The sequence below is a fragment of the Euprymna scolopes genome, chromosome 34 (genome assembly GCF_053919585.1).
Source record: "Euprymna scolopes isolate OS-2025 chromosome 34, ASM5391958v1, whole genome shotgun sequence".
Classification (NCBI taxonomy): domain Eukaryota; kingdom Metazoa; phylum Mollusca; class Cephalopoda; order Sepiida; family Sepiolidae; genus Euprymna; species Euprymna scolopes.
Window position 1 is genome coordinate 79,180,797 of NC_136515.1, and position 14,769 is coordinate 79,195,565.

General features: G+C 36.6%; 1 protein-coding gene across 1 annotated transcript in view; it reads right to left on the minus strand.

The window, feature by feature from the left end:
* LOC145259303 (bridge-like lipid transfer protein family member 1) overlaps positions 1-14,769 on the minus strand; it is a 454,810-nt gene that overhangs the window by 289,834 nt on the left and 150,207 nt on the right. The window contains 2 exon segments of the mRNA XM_080117188.1: positions 8,940-9,089; positions 10,499-12,668. Of these exon segments, the coding sequence (XP_079973314.1) occupies positions 8,940-9,089; positions 10,499-12,668 (2,320 nt within the window).

The window sequence follows — 14,769 nt, forward strand, 5'->3', positions numbered from 1 at the left end:
GGAACAAATTAATTAACCTTGTAGTTCTTGTGTTTACTTTCGGCAGCCGCATAACTCTTGCTTCCATTATTTTATCCTTTAGTTCTCACATTCCAAAAGTGATGTTTCTGACAAAAGCAGAAGAATTGCTGTTACTGCTGGCAAGATTTTGACCTTGAAGTAGTATTTTCCTCTAGCTCTTTACATAAAGTGGCTTCATGCCTTGTTTGGAGCAATTTTCATTAATAAAAGAATCCATAGCATGCTTTCATTTGATCAGGTAGAAGTCTCGCGTTGCAATCGTATTCTTAGTGTTGTTCATAATCCTTGTAAACGCATGGCGTAACGGATATAGTATAGTAGAGTGCCCCCCTCCTAAAAAAAAACAAAAAAACTTAATACAATATTATAGAATGACCCCCCTCCTAAAAAAAATAAAAAACAAAACTAAATACAATATTATAGAGTGACCCCCCCTCCTAAAAAAACTAAAAAACAAAACTAAATACAATATTATAGAGTGACCTCCCCTCCTAAAAAAAATAAAAAACAAAACTAAATACAATATTATAGAGTGACCCCTCCCTCCTAAAAACAATAAAAAAACAAAACTAAATAAATTCAGTTCAAAATGAAACTCTTCTGGATGTTGAAGGTTCAATCTTCAGTGTGGGTGATACTCAAAGACACAATTGCAAATTACTTAAGATTCTTGGTTATAGTCAGCTAACATACTTCCTAACTTCCAGTGTGGCTGCTACCGGAAGCAATGACAAGGCAAACCAGTTACTTCACTTTTTTCTCTCATGCCTATATCTCCCCTGTGCATTTACTTATTTTTTGTTACATTTTTCCAGTCATTCTTTTTGTTTTTTTTTAATAATTATTGGAAAGATTTTTTTGGTCTTATTTTGATTAAGAATTATTTAAGTTATTATTTTTTTTTAAAGAATTATTGAAAACAGTTTTTTAAAATCTTTTTAAACTATTTTGAGAATATTATGTATTGGATACAATTTTATTTTTATGATGTTTGAAATTTTGTTACTTTGATTTTAATAATTTTATTGTTATGTTTTCATAAAGATGTATTTATTATATAAATTCAAATAAAAAACTTATTTTTAAAATTAAAAAAAAATTTAAAATTTCATAAACATTTCTTATAAAATTTCAAATTAAATAAAAACATTTTTTTAATCTTGTTCTTAAAAGTACGAATGAAAACTAACTGTGTTATTTTTTCTGTATAATTTTGCTAATTTTTATTGCACACTTTTAAATAATGTCCTTTTCATAAATTTTAGTTCAATAAATTGATCCAGAATAGAAATACTGAACAACAATAAAAGTGAAATAACTAATTTGCCTTGTCACTGCTTCCGGTAGCAGCCACGCCGGAAGCTGAGAAGTACGTTAGCCAACTATAACCAGATTCCTACTCGAGCATGCTACTCCTACAGATAATGTAAAAGAGTTCCATTAAAAATTCTGTGAGATTTCCGAGTTTGACAAAAAAAATTCCTGAGTTTGACAAGAGAAGAAGGTCGGAATTTACATCAGCCAAAACGTTTTGAAAATAACACTCAAGATGAAAAAAGTAGTCCGAAGCATCAAAATAATGAATATTATCAATCCTCATCTCAAAAAAAAAATCAGAAACATAATATTGAAAATCATTTGGAGACAAAGTCATGTTTATATTCTTTTCTAAGAAAACACTGAAAAAAATTGTTTGAAGCCAAAATCCTAGCATTACCAATGGATAACTCTCAAAGAAAGCAAACTGTCATTTATACAACCAATAAAAGAACGCAGCTAATACTATCCTCGCCCTAACCTTCAAATTTCCTCTCCGCTTGGCTGTCTACATTTGTTCATAAAACTAACAAAATTGAAATCTAAAAAAAAAATAAAAATAAAAAAACATTGTAAATCTTTAGAAGTCAAAATTCTGACTTATGAAATTGTCATTTCAGTAACTGGTAAGAGTTTAGATTTGGCAATGGCAGGGGTGGGATGGGGGGGGAGACAGGACAGGCAAAGAAAGAGAGGGAAAAAAAAAAGCAATTTTCAGCCAAATAGCACAGGAAAATAAAGGCAATATTAGCAAAAATCAGTTCCCCCCCCCCACTCCAATTTAAAAGAAAGTTGATTTCTACCAATTAGCACAGAACTCGAATTTCACAGGATAATAAATATTTTACGTTTCTGAATTTATTCGTATTATTTGTTATCTGCTTTCATCTTGAGTATCATTTTCACAACGTTTCAGTCAATGTAACCTCCAACCTTCTTCAGATGTATCTTGTCGAACTTGGGAATATTTCTGTCGAACTTGGGAATGTTCTTGGGAAGGAATTTTGAACGGAACCCTTTATTTAAATAGCATGCTCTCGTTTCATCACGCATGACTGGATAAAGGTCTTAAGTAATTCACAATTGTAATTTCTGGTCACCCACACTGAGAATTGAACCTTCAACCTTCAGAAGAATATCACTTTTACAATTGATTTTTTTTCCAAGTACTCTAACCACTGCGCCACAGGCCCTTGCAAACAGTTCTAGTACGAATTTAAAACTATTTTATTTTTAGAGTAAATATCACTATTTATTACTAATTATTATTGCTATATGTTATATATATATATGTGTGTGTGTGTGTGTGTGTGTGTAGAAACGACACTAATCCTATGCAAGTTTAACTGGCTTCTTCCAAAGGAGGAAGTTTTTTTGTTTTTGTTTTTTTTACACGGTGGTCACCACCTATCAAGGCCCGGAAGCCACTCAGGGATAAGGGTTATTGCAAGTACAGTACGTTAGTGTGGAGATTTAATGAAGTGTTTACTTAAGAGGGCGGTTCATTAAGAATTTGTTAACATTGGACTTGAAGACATCCAGGTTGTAGTCTGGTGGGAAGCAGGCAGACGGAACAGAGTTCCACAGGCATGCAGTTCTAAGAAAGAAGCTTTGTTGATGGAATCCACGTTTTGATTTAGGCACAGATAAAGAGTGGGGGAAATTTTTCACGGTGGATTCAGCTGGACGGGTGTTTTTCGTGAAAGATTGGCGAGGGGGTGACCAGAGATTGGAGTTCAGACGAGCACCTGCCATGGAAATAACGATAAAACAAGGATAGGCTCGCAACGTCTCTCCTGTGAGAGAGAGATTGCAGGGTAGAGAAAAGGGGATCCTCCACTAAGCCACAAAGTCTATTTTATATAGAAGTATGAAATTCACAAGCAGTCCCCAATCACACGTTAGGGGAGATGATATAAGGTTTTTGCAACTCTTTCAGAGAGATATTGATGTCCTCCTATGCGCCTGGAATTTCCAAATTGGTCACACACCTGGTACTGATCAGGCTCAGCGCTGCTTAAACTACAGTGATCTAACGAGAACAAGTGTATCAACGTGATTATGACATATATATACATATATATATAAATAACTGTATATATAATCTACCTATATATAGAAAAGGCAAAATGTGTGTGTGTATGTATGTATGTGTGTTCGCTTTTTGTGTATGTCTGCAAAAGGCTTTTATTGCCGTGATTTTCGGTTGGCTCGTTCCTTCTTAAAACTTTTTATATCGCGTCTAAATCATAATAGCTACGACTTAACAACGGGGGTCATATATGTATTTAATTTGCCCGACTTTTTCCATCTCGCTGCGTCTTCGAAAAGCGAATGATCTGGCTTGCAGAGCAAAACTAGGTCAGACATCACGCCACTTCCTCGCACCTGTTTATTTTGCTTCATAAACCTTCACATAATGCCCTTATCAGTTCCTCTCCCATCGTGGCCGAGATGGTTAGGTGTCTGGCTTTTTTTCCCTTTCATTTCCACCTTCGCATCAAGGCTTCGGAGTTCAATACTACCTTCCTACTAAAACTTTTTTTTTTCTTTTACACCTCCAAACACCCGGCCAATATTTTTTCTTTTTTAACACACACACCTCCAAACACCCGGGCAATGTCAGGTACCCCCCCCAGTTATTTATAATTAACAGTTCCCATATCATGTTTAATTCTATATTATGTCTACTTAGCAATTTATTGTTGCCCAGCATATGTGCTGCTTCTCCGAGTCATCTTGGTCTCTACATTCAAATCCTGTCTAAATTCCCAAGTTTGACAGAAACGTTCCAGAGTTTGACAACATACATTTGAAGAAGGTCAGAGATTACATCAACCGAAACATTGTGAAAATGACCATCAACATGAGAACAGTTGTCCAAAGAATCCAAATATAATACGAATAAATATTCTACAGAAACAAACCAAAACTTTAGTGAACCATCATTAATATTTTTTAATATTACTCAAACAAATTGGTTAAAAAAATAATTTTAAAAATAATTTTTTTTTTTTTTACCAACAAAACCTGTAAAGAAAGAAAGAAAAAAAATAAATAAATAAAAGGTGATTATTATTGAATAGCAAATTAATTAAAGTGGGTTTGTCAAAAAATTAAATATACTCATGATTTTTTTAATAGATTTTTTGGCATTTATACAAAATTCCCTCTATATTAAAAAAATAAAAATACGGAAGAATGTTTATGATACAGGATGGAACAATATATTTGTCGTCCTAAACAAAACAACACTACAGCTTTATTTTAAAACTTTTATTGAAAATATAAATTCAGGTAACTTGATTATGTAGTAGAGCTGACATCTATTCAATGCAGCCGCCTTCAACCTCAATCATCACTTTGATACGGATTTGGAACTAGGAGCATACCTTTTCCACAAACGCCAGCGGGAGCTCGGCATATACTCAGCAGATGGCAGCGATCAAGCTGGCTTTGGTGTTGCGGGAGGTTAGTGGCCACCTGATTACACCAGGGGATCACTACATTCTTCAACACATCCAAGTACACTTTATTGTTGACTTTCAAGCCGATTTCAAAGAGGTGAGGTGGCATTAAAAAAAAAATTAATTCAGGTAACTTGATTATATAGTAGAGTTGACATCTATTCAATGTAGCTGCCTTCAACCACTTCAATGCATGTCCTGAACTGGGAGCATGCCTTTTCCACAAGTGAGGGCAGCGGGAACTCGGCAGATGGTGGCGATCAGGCTGGCTTTGGTGTTGTGGGAGGTCATGTTGGTGATGTTCTCAACAGATGACTAAATGAAGTAGTCCAGCGAGTTCAGGTCAGGATAGGAGGGGGTCCAGTGAGAGAAGGGTACAAAGTGGTAGTATTTCTTCTGAAGCCAAGCCTGACTCTTTTTGGACTTGTTCTGGCGCCAAGTCCTGTTGCTACACCCAGGGTCTGCCAGCAGCCATATGATTGCACTGGGAGATCACCACACTCTTCAGCACATCCAGGTACACTTTGATGTTGACTTTCAAGCCGACTTCAAAGATGTAAGGCGGCATGATATGGCCCTCGCTTGAAATCACATCAAAGACCATAACTGTGGCCGGAAACTTTGTTGATCTGTACCGTCATGCATTGAACCATCCAGATTTGCATTTTGAGGGTGCTGGCAATGGTCCTGTTGTCATAACTTGGATCGGTAGAGAGCATGAGTTGTACAACAGCATATCTTTGATCTCACTCATTGAACATTATGTCACTTTCAGACATGATAGAACGCTTCTATTGCTCTGGTGATTTGTACATAATTAGCCAACTAGTAGATGGTCTACAACAAAAAAAGAAAACTGGTTTCATCAAATGGAAATAAAATCATGTCATCTTTTCTAGGGCAAAAATTTTATCATTCCACCCTGTAAACGTGCCCGTGACAGAATGAAAAGATTTTAATCTAAAAATTACATAAATTGATCGAGTAGTTTTATTTTCAAATAAGAAAAATCAAATTTTATGAGAACTGACTGTTTTGCTTATAATTTTGAAAAATATCACAAGAAACAACAGGAGATAACTCAACAATTTAAACTTACTAAATTTATGTTGTAGTGCTTAAAAATTTCTAAAAAAAAAAAAAAATGATTTTCTTGATAAAAACAAAACTATTTGATCAATTTGTGATTTTTGGAATATATTTTTGTTTTTTAATATAGGGGAATTTTGGACAAGAACGTTTTAATAAAATTTTTAAAAATAAATAAATTAAAAAAATGAACAATTATTAAACACAAATAAATGTCAGTTCTGAATTTTTGTAATGATTGTTTATATTGCTTGTATTACTCGTACTATTGTTCTCATCTTGAGTGTTATTTGTGCAACGTTTCAGTCAGTGTAACCTTCGACTATCGTCAGACATGTTGGTCATTATCTTGGAAAAGAAAGGAGAAAAGTTATTGGCTCTGTAGATGGTTTATTCTTGAAGCTTTTTTATTTGTTTTTCGCCATGGTTTCGTATGTGTGAAAAAAAAATTTTGTTGACAAAGGGACATAACTTCAATAAAGTTAAACATTTTATCATTGAAATTTTAAGGAGCGGGGGTTGTACAAATTTTTGTTTTTCCTACAATTAAATGTTCCAATATGCTGCTAATTCCTATGCTTGGTTTGATTAGTAATTTTCCTTTTTTTAGCATATGTGCCAATTCTTTGAGTCTCCATCTTGCATCCATGTCAATTACTTTGACCTCGTTCCACAAAGGGAAGTGTGTTCCTTTTTCTTTCCATATGTGATCAGCTAGTCCTGACCTTTTGCCCTCCCCATGTCTAATTAAGGAAGGCCTGAATGACCAAAACAAGAGAGAAAAGAAAATTTGTTATAATTGAAAACTAAGTCACCCTAGCCAGAAAAAAAAGTTAGTTTTGTGATAAAGGGAAGTAACTCTTGTATCCACAACACTATGCAATTTCAGAACAATGTATTTCAATTTTATTTTCAATTTTTCAGAAATATTTTTATTATTTTCTATTAATACTAAATTTTTTTTTTTTTTTTACATAGGAGTCATCTCTTATCAAGGCCCGGAGGCCACTCAAGGATAACGGTTAATGGGTGTACAATAATCGATCGGATTATAGCATAGTAATCGTAAGTAGAAGAAATTGGATTATTTAGGGCAGGAGTTCTCAACCGGGGTCCACATGGGCCCTAGGGGTCAATGGAATATTTCTGGGGGTCCACAGAATTATTATTATTACTTATTATCATAATTATTATAGTTGTAGAATACTTTATTTGCATTAAATTAGTTTTCATTTAAAAAAATAAAGCTAAATTATATATTTCTTAGATTATTAAAACCTCAAAATTTATGAGTGAAAATAGAAGATTGTCTTATGACCAATAGTTATGAAGGACTCCACCAAGATAAAAAGAAGGGAAAAGGGATCCATGAGTAAAAAAAGGTTGAGAACCACTGATTTAGGGGGACGGTTCATCAAGAACTTGAAGACAATCAAATTGTAGTCAGCTGGAAAGCAGGCAAACGGAACAGAGTTTATTTCGATTTTATTTCAAGTACGTACAAATTCTGGAAAATAACACTGAAGATGAGAGCAGTAGTCCGAAGTATCCAAATAAAACGAATAAAACTTCAAAAAGTAAGAAACGTAATGTGATTTTATGAAAACTAATGAGACTATAACCATAAATCCTGCTTCATTTGTCTCTGAAAATAATTTTAAGATTTAAAAGAGTTATCTTTCTTTTACACATATCATAGCTGGATTATTTATCTATCTTTCAATTTTGTTGAATTCAGGGGGTGTAAGGGTGTAAAAACCATGTGCTATCCCGTTCAATAACATTGTCAACCCCAACACCATTTCCATAGTCTTTTCTTTTATCGTGTTTTTTCTTTTATCATGTTTTCTCAATTAGCCGTGTCATCCTCTCCCACGCATTAGCGACTACTGAGTGGAGAACACTGGTTCACAAGTAAAAAAAAACAAAAAAAACAGAAACAGTTTTTATGATGAAAGCTCATTTTTTTTTATATTACTTGTTTTGATCGAACTATCGTTCTCATCTCTTGTCTTGGAAAAGAAAAGAAGAAAACTTGCTGGTTCTGTAAATAGTTTCATATTCTTGGAGTTTTTTTGTTTTTTTTGTCGTAGTTTCGTCTGTGAAAAAACAATTTGGTTGACAAGGGAGGGGGCAACTCTAATAAAATGGAAATAACCCCTGTCAAACTTTATCAGAGTTGCCTCCCTTTGTCAACCTAATTTTTTTTTTCTTTTTCACATACAAAACTACAGCAAAAAAAAAAATACAACTCCAAGAATACGAAACCATCAACAGAGCCAGCAACTTTTCTTTTGTTTCCAAGATAAAAACCAAAATGCTTGACAGAAGGTCGAGGGGTACACTGACCGAAATGTTACACAAATAACACCGAAGATGAGAACAACTGTCCGATCGAAACAAGTATAAAAAAGAAACTCAGACACATTTTGCAAACATTAGTTGCACTCTGTGTGTGTGTGTGTGTGTGTGTGACACCATCAATCCTCTGAACACTAAAGTCCCAATCTACATCTTCTGCCAAAGCCATGTTCATCCATTTCCATCAATTCTCAATCTGTTCCAAGCCACAATTTATGTTTGATTACGCCAGAGTGGGCACTGTCCTCTGCTGTAACCATAGTCAATCTTTGCAAACCCAAAACTCAGCAAAATGTCCCCCAACCTTCCCAGACTGCTGCAAAATTCACGGTCACACCTGAAACTGCCCATAAACTAACTCTACATACTTAACTTTTATGCCCGATCTTTTGTTCCTCAAACCTCAACTAACAATCTTTCCTATGTCAGTTTCTTTTTTGTGTGTGTTGGTGAACAACTTCTCAATTGTTCTGCTGATAAACTTATTTCCACTTTTTTTTTTTTTTTTTTTTTTTTTTTTAGAACTTCCTAACATATTTTTTTTGGGGGGAAGGGGAGTTATTGAGAGTATAACAAAGGAATTGAAATTTGGAATTATAAATTGCTTCGCCTATTCTTGTTATTAGTAGACGGGAAGGAGAAAAATAAAAATAATTACACATAGAAATCGTGATTGTTGTTTACCTTTGACTTTCTCACGGTATGCACCACTTGCGTGAACACATTTCAATTCGGCTTCAAGCTTTAATCCACTCAAAGCTGCTAAGATGCGGAATTTTTCGACTTTTGCAATTCCAAATATGACTAAAGGGATGCTTTCACCAATGTAAATGCCTGCAAGAAGAGAAGGAAAAAACAATCAAATACACAGATTTATCTGTTTAGTATAAACTATGAAACGTTTGATCTTAATTTGAAGGCGTTCACTTTTCATGTGTATAATAATAAGAGTATAGAAGGTCGGAGAAAGGGAAAACATAATTAAAATTGGTTGGTTGTTTTCGTTTTATGGCATATCAATCCTTTTCAGGTTATTTAATGCCAAATTGAGTGATTTTGAAAAACAATTTAATAGAATATATTTGTTTTTTTTTTAGTGGGTTTCTATTTAGCCCATAGTTGGGACCCTAACTGGTACTACCATTCCAGGTCAAAGTGGACCTGGGAGTAATAGCAACTAAAGGGTGGCTCCACACTCCCCAAAGCCCGCAAGCTGGGGCCTCACCATCGGATATAGTTTAAGGTCATATCCAGGACTAATAATTAAAGAGTGAATAAAAAGTAATGGTAAGAGGTGAATAGAGTATGAAACTAAAAGAAAGGGGGTTGGTGGATGAGAAATGAGAGAAGGAAAAAGGGCAGGGAGAAAGGGGGTTGGTGGATGAGAAATGAGAGAGGGTGAAGGGCAGGGAGAAAGGAGGTTGGTGGATGAGAAATGAGAGAGGGTGAAGGGCAGGGAGAAAGGAGGTTGGTGGATGAGAAATGAGAGAGGGTGAAGGGCAAGGAGAAAGGAGGTTGGTGGATGAGAAATGAGAGGGTGAAGGGCAGGGAGAAAGGGGGTTGGTGGATGAGAAATGAGAGAGGGCGAAGGACAGGGAGAAAGTGGATATGGGCAGGGAGAGATAGAAAGTTGGAAAAGAAGAAGAGGGAGAGAAACAGAAAGGGAGGGCAGAGAAATTGAGAGATGGGGAGAGGGAATGCAGAGAGATGGAAATGGAAGAGAAATTGGGAAGGGGTAAAAATGGTGTGGGAGAGAGATAGGAAGGGAGGAAAGAGATGGAAATAAGATGGAAAGGGTGGAAGAGATTTAAAATATGCCTCCATTTGAAAGATAAAGGATACCCTCTGTAAGGGCAGCTGCACGTGTGATTGTGTGGCAAGGGTTGCGCAATCACCACCCACATCTCTCCTGAATCAGCACTGCTTGAGTCCAGTGGCAAGGAGAAGTTCAGGACGGCTGGAAACAATGCTGAGATAAGTTGAGAGCACATACAGCACCTGTAAGTCCCAAATGGTCACCAATGTGGTACTGGCTAGGCTCATCGTTGCTTAACTTTGGTGATCTGACGGGAACCGGTATGTCAAACGTGATTGTGCCATATGGAAGAGATTTAGAAGTGGGGAAATGGAAAAGGAAGAGAGAGAGAGAGAGAAATAGAGCAGAAGGGACGAAGCAAGAGGAGGGAATGAAAAGGCATGGCGAGAAATGTACTCCTCTATATGACTGACTGAAAATTACTCACTCTGTTTGAATGTACTCCTGCCTATGACTGATCGATTGTGAAATGTTCCCGTTGTCTCATCAACATCTTCAGGTTTTCCTTTCACAACGCCGCTAACACCTTCTTCTGCATTTGACAAACTCTTCGCATCCGTCTTGCTCGTTTCTCTTTCGGTGTCTTCCTCGGCAATGGCTGGGAGCATGGACGGCTTCCTGCCAAGAGTTTTTGTCGTAGGCATTGTCGAATAAAGTTCGAGCAAGTGATACAATGTGCGCCAACAGCGCGGAGTTGATTCTTTTATTTCATCGACTATTGTCTTCTCTGTAAAAACTGGCGACGATGTATCGCCCATGTCGATTGTGACAGAGTCACTTAGATTTAGAGAGTGGGGTGGTGTGAGAACAGTTTGTTGCTGCTGCTGTTGTTGCTGTTGTTGTTGTTGTTGTTGTTGAGTTCGTGAATTTGATTTCCGATTTTTGCCAGAAAAACGTAAGTGTGTTCGCCTGAGAGACATCAGAGGTAGCTTGTCAGGACGCCGACTTTCAAGCGAATGGCTAACGCGGATTTTTGGAGACGGTTTTGTTTTGTTCTTTGCAGTCACTTTTGTCCCATCCTGACTTGAGATATCAGAACTGACACTGGCGTCTGGGGTTGGTGTGTCCTGTTCTGGAGGAAGGGTTTTTGACTGCTGCGTGTCAGCGCTTGATGTTGAGTCCTTAGAGTCTTGCTTGCGATGGGTCTTCTCCCAGTTGAGGTTGGTCGGCCGATTCTGTTTCAGTTCTACTCGGGTTTCGTTAATGTTGTTAATCATCGTCACGAACTGATGGATCAGTCGCAGGAGGGGCATGTCGACATGTTGCGTAACCGCATGGCAATTAATCATAAAGTTCACTTTCAGCGTGGTCGGCTTGGCCTCCAGTTTGTGCATGGCAAACTTCCACGAGACGTATTTCCTCTCGTCCTTACCCTTGTTTTTCTCAAAATCGACCACATCCCTCATACCGATGTTGACAACAAAATCTTCGCACAGGAAAGCGGGATTATCTGCGCCAGCATTGATCATCTTCACGAAGCGAGTAGACTTTGATTTACCTTTTCCTTTTGACGTGAAATCTGACGACTCTGCGATTTGAATTTTCATTGTGTTCAGCCGACCTTGAAGAGAGAGGTGTCCACCAAATTTCTTCATTAGAGCCGAAGTACGCACTCCTTCGACATGAAGACCAATGCTCTCCAAAAACGGTTTGAAAAGCATCTGGGCATCAGCAAGTTGTAGAATCGAGGTTGCCAAAGTCAAATGTTCGGCACTCATTCCAACTCGACTCTCTTCGCTACCAAAATTGTTGGCAAAAGCAGTGATCAAAGAATTCTGTCGGGGCGGCTGGTAGAGGTTTGTAAAATGGCTGCCAATTTGGTCCTGCTGGGTAGCCATCCACTCATAAAGGTTGTCACCATTTTTCGGATGTTTTCTAGTCATTGGGATCGGTCGCGGAAAGCTGTTGTGGAGTGGAGTCTGGGGTGGTGTGTTGGCTATGCCCTGGTCAAGACTGGACATACTTCCAGCCGCAGACACAAAGCTATAGCTACTTTCGTTTCGGGTCATCGGCGTAGCAAGTGCGGGCCTGAGAAAGTGTGGCTCAGGTGATTCGTTTACACGTTGCTGTCTCTTGAGGTGCATCATACGTGCAGCATGGGTCTCGTGATCGTCGGGGCATGTAGTGATGATGATTGGGCCATGTGAAGGCTGTGGAGGCAAAGGGGCCGGAATTGGAATGCTGTGACCCGACAGGCTGGGCATTGACAAGGACTGATGAATAGAACCACCCTCAGCCTGCAACAGGGACGTTCTTTCATCCACAATATCAAAATGTTCTATTTCCGCTTCTTCAAGATTGAAATTGTCCACGGCATCCATCATGGGGAATGTTACCGTGTAAGGTTTGGATACTTTTTTGGATTTAAAAGTTAGATCCGCTAGGTGTGGCATGTAGAGTACCGTCTTCCACTGACGAGTCAAAGCCAGGATACCCTTTTGGATAGTTATCAGTTGTGGGAGGGTGTCCGACTTGACGGCTATCTCAACTGGTTCAATGCCACTTCCTTTGACATATTTCCGAAGAACGCTAAACAACTGGCAGGATGGATCTTCTTGAAGGATTTTCGATAATGGATGCAGTTTATTGAATTTCCGCTGAGAAAAAAAAAAAAAGGAAGAATTAGAAAACATTAAAAAAGGAAAACTATATTTGTATTATTTGGATTCTTCGGACTACTGTTCTCATCTTGAGTGTTATTTTCAGGATGTTTCAGTTAATGTAACCTCTAATCTTCTTGTGGTGCTTTGTTTTATTCTGATTGTTCATGCGAAAGATCTTTATGTATATTTTTATGCAACTCTGATGTGTTTTTGTATTTATGAATGTTATATTTGTTTTTCATACTAAATATTTTTCTTAATGGGGACCCTATGTGTGTGTGAGTGTGTGTTTGTATGTCTGCTAAAAGCTTTTGTCATATGCATCGTACAGGCACCAACTCGGCATCATTAGAAAGACCAATCTTTCTGACAAATATGCAAATATTGGAAAATTGGTCAATTATTTTGTATAGAAATTGTGTTTTATATCGAGTGAGGGGGGGGGTCACATAAAATCATCTCTTTCTAAACAATTCCAATAGCTGTGCATGCATCAACCATTGTTCTCTGAATTACTTTAAATACAAGAATCTTCGACGTGATTACGCCTAATGGATTAGGAAGTTGTCTTATAACGATTAGTTTTGAGGTTTGCACATGCCTACCGGTAGAGGGTTTTATTTTTATTGCATTTAAACAGGGTTGTTTCGTAATTCTGGCAGTTAATTATATTAAAACAAAAAACAATTTCCTTATTTTGATTTTTTTTTTTTAGCAGTTTAAATCAACTGAGGGTTAAATTTTTTATTTAAAAGGAAAAAAATTTGTCTGGGTGCCTCCTACTAGTCTACACATGAAGTTGAGTTTTATGTCACCCTATGTGATTACTCTCATCAATTTCAATATATGAGATCCGCCACAACAACTAAGTTGTTCAGAAATCAACATGTGATTTGTTTATAGTGGTGAAGGCTTTGTGCAGAACCAACCACACTTTTTGGTACAGCTGCTAATCTTTGTCGGTGCAAATTTTTTTTCCTTCTCCTAGATGCAGGTCTTAAAAACTGAGGGTGCATCTCTCCCCATGGATTAATCACAGATTCGGACACTGACCTGTAAATTTTTTTTTGCCTACTTTCCAATGCCAAAAACGATTCTTGTAATTTTTCATTATTTGGTTTATTTTTGCTAAAAACTTAATCTCCTATTACTGCTACTAAAGATGAAATGGTAAATGTGTATTGGTTTTAAATTACAAACAAAATAAAAATGTATAGATCACTCACACGGTTGAGAAAATATGTCACATGGGTTTTTACAGTAATCTAAAGAAAAATAATTCTTTAAATAAATATTTAGTTATTTTAAAAGAATCCAAATCCATAATTTTATTGGAGGCAGAAATTTAAAATAAAATCGGTAATTGTATTGGAATCGAGAAAAATTTTGGAAACGTTCCATCACTAATATATATACACTAGCAGTTCAGCTCAGCTTTGCTCGGGCCTTATATACTGTTCATATCTTTATGTGCATATGTATGTATGTGTGTGTGTGTGTATATATATATATATATATATATATATATATTAAAAGTTTGACTCATGTCCAGGTAATCTACATCTAAAATTTCAAGTGTTTAGACCCAAAATTATCGGAGGAGTTTGGTAGGTCCACGAAGGTCAACTCTTTCAACTTTGACCCCTTGGCAGCCAAATTCTTGCCCAAAAGTTAATTACAAAGCTTACTGCATGTCTGAATATCCTTTATGTAAACTTTCAAAAGTTCAGACCAATAATTGGCTGAATAGTTTGCTAGAAACCGCAAAGGTAAAATCTTTTGAACTTTGACCCCTTGGCAGTCAAATTTTATGCCAAATACCAATTAAAAAGCTTGCTCAATGTCTGAATACACTTTATGTAAAATTTCAAATGTTTAGAACAAAAATTGGATGAGTAATTTGGTAGAGACAGCAGAGATAAAAAATTTTTAAACTTTGACCTCTTAACATTTATTGTTTTGAGCGCAAATTAAATTAAAATGTTGGATCCATGTCCAAGTAATCTACATCTAAAATTTCAAGTGTTTAGACCTAAAATTGGCAGAGGAGTTTGGTAGAGATTTCAAAGGTCAAATCGTTAAACTTTGACAGCCA